Here is a 6878-nt window from a genome sequence, read left to right on the forward strand (position 1 = left end):
GAACGTGATTAAATCTCACAAACAATCAGCCCTGTTAACCAGGCAAAGTCCCCCCAATTACCGTCATCAAACACACAGGACGTCTTCAATTCGCCGCATACAATGTCGGGCCGTTTGCATGCGAACTGCCTCCATTTCCAGGTTTTACTGTCCCGTTCAGGATGTGTATTGTTGGGTGGGGGACAATATTGAAGCGGCTCATCTCTGCCGCAGCAGCCCATGCGGAGAGGGGGTCACGGCAACGGATACTTTCACAATGTGCATATTGTATTACGCCTGTTTTCTTTCAAACTTGAGTTGTACTCCTAAAGCAGTTTCACTCAGAAAAACGTACCGAAAAGGCCTTGTACATGTTTTGTGGTTCTCTTGTAAAAGCAAATATTTGGGGGAAATAAAGCCTTTTGTGGGCAGTCTATCTAATTATCTCTTTCCTCTTCTTTATCAGTTGTGAACAAACAGGCAAGGCGTTGTTTGCACTATAGTAACAGTAAAGCTATCTGAGCATTGTGAAACATGCGTTAAACTAATCTCCACGAAGAATTGGGAAGTTAGAAATAGGGCTGAATGATACTGAAGCAAACTTGCGATATGCGATAATATCGTTATCGCGATACCAATATTATTGCGATATTTCTCTAAACCATTTCAACACGATATGTTCTATTCTAATAAATCACAAATTGTAAGTAACTAGTTGTTCAGCAAACGGTGTCAAAAGGAGACTAAAAAGACTACATCAGGACTAGGGCTGAACAATAGGATAACATTTCATATCTCGATATTTATGCCAGATATCTCGATATTGATCGATACGATATACCTACGGGTTCGGTGAAAACCAAGCCTTTTTCAGAAAAATAAAAACATCATAATACAAAAGAGTGCAGTGTTATTGAAGAAAATCTATTTAGTTTATATCTTGCTTTTTCAATATTAATATCTTGAATGTTCATATTGCGATGTTGATGCGAAAACGAGACATCTTTCAGCCCTAATCAGGACCAAAACAAGACTAAAATAGAACAAAATTAGGAAATGTTTTTGCTAAAACTGAACTTCCACACATTTATAGGTTCAATGCATTGTTTGTTTTTGGCTGAGTTCGCAAAAAAATGTATCAGTATCAATCCGATGAAGACTTTAGTGATGTTGCGATGATACGAATATTGCATCACCTAATATCGCGATAAGATATTTTTTGAGATATATTGTGCAACCCTAGTCAGAAATGTGATAGTTAATATGGCTTGTCATCTCCCTTTCATTGTTGTTGTACAGGGCATTTTAAATTGCGCAAAATTAGACGCGAATTCTCATACTTTGTAAGCTTGTAAGATATCGACAGAATGTGACAGGTAGCATAGCCCGACTTTACCAGTGTAGGATGAGCCAAGAGGGTACTGGGCCAGTTTGGAAGTTCAATATTGTTGCCAGACATTCATAATAAACATTTTTAAAAAGAAATGGACAAATGACATAACAATACCAAGTGGCTGCTCCGCCGCCGCCGTGTCTTTGTCGCCGCTTAAATGGCGACAAAGACCTGCTCTGTAAGTCAGCCAGTTTAAATAACAAAACATCATCAATTATTTCCAACCAATGGAGGGGACAAACTTACATTGGGAAACATTAGGAATTAACCCGCATGTGGCTAAAGAGGTCAAACAAATTCCAATTTCCAGTCAAAGGCACGTATTTCACATCAGAATAGCGGAGGGGGGAAAAGTATAAGCTCCAATCCACAGTATGGGGGCCTTTGTCTTTTAAAAAACATGCCACAGGAGGAGCCTTTCCACGAAGAATGCAGTTTCATTAACATCCCGCGCATTACAATGACACAGGAGTAGTGCCCCACTGTCAAGGAAATCTCTATAGAGACCATCGGGGGGGAGGGGCGGATAAGAAGATAAAATAAAAGGAGAAGAAAGGGGAGGGGGTGTAACAAAAGAGGAAACCCCCCCCTTATACCCTTTCCCCAGTCACGGCTCATCCACAAGGCAACTAAAGGGAAATCCATCACCTGCGGGATCAAACGGGGAGCTCGTGCACCAGGTAACGCCAAGTGAAAGCTATACGGCAAGTCGCCATTGTTTGGTCTGCCTGCAACTTGTCAACACTGAATAAAGAGTGAAAAAAGTGGCACTGTAGTTAAAAAAAAAAAAAAAAAAAAGCTTAAATGGGACAACTCAAAAGAACATCAAAAGACACCGACAACGCACTTACACATTGTTTTAAATTTCAACATCATAATGTGACTTTGGCGGCATGTTTTTGTATCACAAAGTGGCTTCTCCGGCATTGTGCTTTAAAGAAAAACAACACAAAAAGGTAAAGCCGGGTAGATCTATAAAGCTATTCAAAAAAAAGAAGATAATCCAACAATGCCTAGTCCAATAGTTATCACACTGTGGTATGTTGGCTGCTAGGGACATCATTCACCCAGACTTACACCTTGGTACATTTTATCCGGTTCAGGTTATTTTAAATCCCATAGAAGGTTTAGAAGGGGAAATATTTTGTGATGTGGTACTTGGGAGAGGAAAGTTTGAGAACCACTGTGCCCAGTCTACAGTACAGAAGCACTCTCCGAAAGCACCAAACAAGGTAAAACCTATAAGGAAAGCTACACCCATCCATCTCCTCCTATACTTTGACCTCTTTTGCTTCCCGTCACCGCTCCCCCGCCTCCTCCCCCCCCCACGTCTCCTGACACACACCGATGGCAGCGTGCGACTTTTAGGCGCTCGCTGCGAAATCGAACTCGAGTGTGAAGAGTTTCAGGTCCCAAACAGCCTCCACTGTCTCTCTCGCCTTTTTCAACAACCGGCCAGTGATGTATTACCGACTTTATTACCGTCTGGAGGCTTTGTGTGCTAGTTGCATCCTCCTGGAATCGTCATGCCAACTTTTTTCTTCCCCCCCCCCTCCTTAGCACATTGTCACAGATCCGTAAGAGCGATCACAACATTCGAGACACCCCAAAATGTTGCTACAGTTTTATTTTAAGGTTTTATCAGGCGGTGTGGTGCGAAACCTGACACGCCAACGCAAATTAAACACCCCTTAATAAAGTCACAATGGGTAAAAGCATTTTCTGGATGAAAGTGGAGCTTAATTAGCAGGAGACGAATGCACAATAATTGCCTGTGATAACTACGCAATGCCAGCACAAGCACTTTGAATGTTTAATGGAAGAAAAATACATGCATAATCAATTCGTCCTCAGCGCTAAAGTATGCCCAGAGAAGTAAAAAGCTGCTAAATGCTAGTCGGTCACATAGTTTTACAGTTTGTGTGTAATATTCCGAAGAAAGAGCCGGTAACGGAGCACAGGAAAGTCCTTTTAAGTCTAGCAGACGACGAGACGGGGGGGAAAATATGTCAGGCTTGTTCAAGATCCTCCCTGGGATGCAAAAACAAACAACTCTCGCTAACCCCCTCACGCAGACACACACGCCAAGGCAAGAGCGCAATAAGCAACCCCAACCGCCGAAGTCAAATCTCACCACTCACCGTTAAAAAGGGGCTGTCCCTTCTCCGTGACATCAGGCACCACTACGTTGTATACTTCTTGCGAGAAACCTGGCTTACATGTGGGGGTGCCCTCTGCCGCAATCTGTGAAAGAGAGAGAGAAAGAGAGATGGAGGGAAAGGGCTCATAACAAGTCAATCATAAATCACCTTCCGTAAAGTAAAAAAGGCTGCCTAAAAAAAAAAAAAAAACGCCTCGGTCATGTTCCTGCAGTCCTCACCACGTTTGCACAAAAGCATCTGTTGTTTTTATAGCGCACACTGCAATTAGAGTAATGAGGCCAAAAGGGTTAAGCATTAGCCAAAAAGCATGGCTAGGCAGGAACAAGAACCATTTGTAAACCCCCCCTCCATCAGCCAAAGGGGCCCAGGCGAAAAGGGGTTAGGGGTGATAGCCGCTCTCTTGTTCTAACCCTCAGATCAACCCCACTGCATTGGACAAACACTCCACATTAAAGCAAACGCCCGGGCCCGATTCAAAAGTGTAACGGTGACAGGGCGCTAACTTCGAGATGAGGGGGATAACGCATGCAAGCGCGTGTGTTAACGTGAGGGGACGTCATCGCTACAGGCAGTTTGATTGAACATGCTGTTTTTTGGGGGTGAGATCCGGCACACCGTCCAGATTATAATGCCCAGGGACAAGGCTTGACTCTGTGGAGCGGGGGATATGAAACTTGCCAGCCAACAGTTGAGCTTGTGTCTTTTCAGCAAGCATAAATTAACAGAAAGGGAAAAAAGTCACCAAGCGTGACTGAACGCAATGCTCTGGTGTCCATGCGTGACTATAAACATCTCTCAAAACAGCCGGACTCATTGAGTTTAGCCGCTGGAACACTAACTGGATTATTCTATCTCCCCACATCTCCCTCTTTTTTTTTATTGCTTGTTTTTTTTTTGCCTGCAGAGCAAAATTTGAGTAAGAGTTAGGTGACTCACAAAGAGCATTGTGGATGACTGTGCCACTTGCCATGTCTAATCAGAAGAATTTTAAATGGAAAATTCTTGGGGAGGGGGGAAAGAGGGGGGGGTTTGACAACATAACAAAAGCATGTAAAGTCTATAGATTCCAAATGAGATGTTCCCAGAGTAGAAATGCAACGATGTCAAGTGCATAAGGCTTGATAACAGACAGCACGCGACTGCCTTTAAGATTACATCCACTTGATGCATATAATTAATTCATTTCAACTACATTAACCTAAAAAGATTTTCTTAAGGCAACGCTCATGCATGCTCGTAATAGCCTGTGTTTTTTTTTTTTCATAGGGAGAAAGCAATTAACTCGCCATGGGACGCGGAGACAGGCTGCAGTCACATAAATATTAAAACCCAAACTAAATATAACCGTCTCCAAAACTGGGTTAATGCGCGCCCCTTTAACTTCCCAGACAATAACGATCCGGAGTCGTGGAGCAACAACACGAACTCGCAGCGAGTCCCACCACCACCACCGCGGAACAATTACATGATGGCAATTTCAAAAAACGAGGCAGTTTAAAAAGCGTGTCGTGCGCACGCAAAGGAACCGTTAGCTCCCCTTGGATTATAAACCACGCGAGGTATTGGCCACCGCTACACAGTCTCCCGAGGAAATTCGTGGAAGACGTATGTTTAACTACACGCACATGTTAAAGAAGGGTTCGGTGAGGACGCAAACCGGCTCGAAAGGCACCGGAACACAGCAGAAGAAGAAAAGGGGGCGGTGGGAGAGCGGTGAGAATTGCGCACAACTGTCCCGGTATCAACTCCCGTTTTGCTGCTGACGAACCCGTGCGTTACCTGCAGTCCTGCCAGCATAGCGAGCAGGAGGAACGGTCCGCTGCCCTCGTGCTGCGAGTACATTGTCTCTCGTGTTCCCGTAGTCCCAACACGCAAGCGGTGCCACACACAAAAAGACAACAAAGAAATAAAAAAAAAAGAAATAAAAAAAAGAAAAAGAAAAGAGAGAATATCCGTTCGGCGCTGCGTCTGGTAGCCCGCGACTTGGAAAGATATTCCCCCCCTACGACAAAGGCAGCGGTGGCAGCAGCATGTAGCTCCTCAGTCTATCCAGCGCGTATAGTGGAGAAGCGGAGCACTGCCTGGCTGGTACTGAGGAGGCTGCCTCGGCTCTCGCTCCCTCCCCTCCCATCTAGTCCCGTCGTACGAAAAAAAAAAAAAAAAAACTCACACACACACAAACGAGCCCCGGCCACCGCGCCGCTACAAACCGCCCATCTCACTGTCTCTCCCTGCCGGCCACAGTGCCAATTTCACCCATGCGGCTGAGCGTGGGACAGGCGCACAGCAAATGATAAAACGTCCCGGATGGATGGGGGGGTGAATTCTTCGTGCGTAATTGTTGCGCTCTGGCTCGTTCTGGTGGGCTCAGCGATTGCTATGGTGTGGTGTAAGGGAACATCGAATTAGGAATTCAATTAATGACTTCCTTACTATTTCCAATGCAGCTCAGAAACCACAGCTAAAGGGATTCCTCGCGTTTTCAGTGGCAGAGAAGCATCTGATCGACCAAATTCCGTTTCATTTTCATTTTTTTTTGTTATTTGGTTTGTACAACAGATGATTGAGTTAAGCCCTGCCTAAATGAATGATATGGCAAAATGTAGATTATGATGATAATAAATATAAGAAACTGCATGGAGAGTGAGGACACATTTGACATTTGTGAATATAGAGAGAATCAGTGTTAATTTCTTCGACTATTTAGTCTTAATTTTAGTCAAAGTGATATTTTTGACGACTAAAATTGGACTAAAACTAAACTAAAAATTTCTCATGAGACTAAAACTATGACTAAAATGTCCAGATATTTTAGTCGACTAAAATAAGACTAAATAAAAATGAAAAGGAGAGACTAAAATCATCCAAACTTCTATTGACCGTCTGAAAGAGCCTCAGATCATGTAAATTCTCTGCTAAAAGGATCAGCTCTGAGCTTTGTTCATGTGGAGCAGCTCCATGAAGCAGAGGAACAAGATTAAACATGATTATAATGAATATTATAAATGCAAAGTCGACTAAATTAGTCTTAAATTTAGTCGACTAAATTGACACGCAATTTTAGTCGACTAAAACTAGACTAAAATTGAAGATATTTTTTCAACTAAATCTCGACTAAAATTACATTACATTTTAGTCAAAAAACTAAAACTAAATTAAAATATGTTGTCAAAATTAACACTGGAGAGAATATAGAGAAGTAAAAATATAAATAGTGTGTTTGCTTTGTTCATTAGTCCCCTGGAATAGCAGCTAGGTACCGTTAATGGGGCTCATGAAAACAAATAAACAGTAAACAAACATTATCTGTTAAGCGCCAGACACATTGAAATTTCCTTTGAATG

General features: G+C 43.0%; 1 protein-coding gene across 1 annotated transcript in view; it reads right to left on the reverse strand.

Annotated features, from left to right (window-relative positions):
* The window catches only part of cdh2 (cadherin 2, type 1, N-cadherin (neuronal)), a gene marked incomplete at its 3' end in the record, with an annotated part of 94257 nt that extends 88628 nt beyond the window's left edge, over window positions 1–5629 (reverse strand). Inside the window, exons 1-2 of the mRNA XM_079569146.1 lie at window positions 5314–5629; window positions 3514–3616 (exon numbers count right to left, since the gene is read on the reverse strand). Of these exons, the coding sequence (XP_079425272.1) occupies window positions 3514–3616; window positions 5314–5376 (166 nt within the window). The 5' untranslated portion in view covers window positions 5377–5629. The remainder of the gene's footprint in view (window positions 1–3513; window positions 3617–5313) is intronic.
* Between the last annotated feature and the right edge of the window lie 1249 nt (window positions 5630–6878).

The sequence above is a fragment of the Gobius niger genome, assembly GCF_951799975.1.
Source record: "Gobius niger genome assembly, chromosome: 13".
NCBI classification, from domain to species: Eukaryota; Metazoa; Chordata; class Actinopteri; order Gobiiformes; family Gobiidae; genus Gobius; species Gobius niger.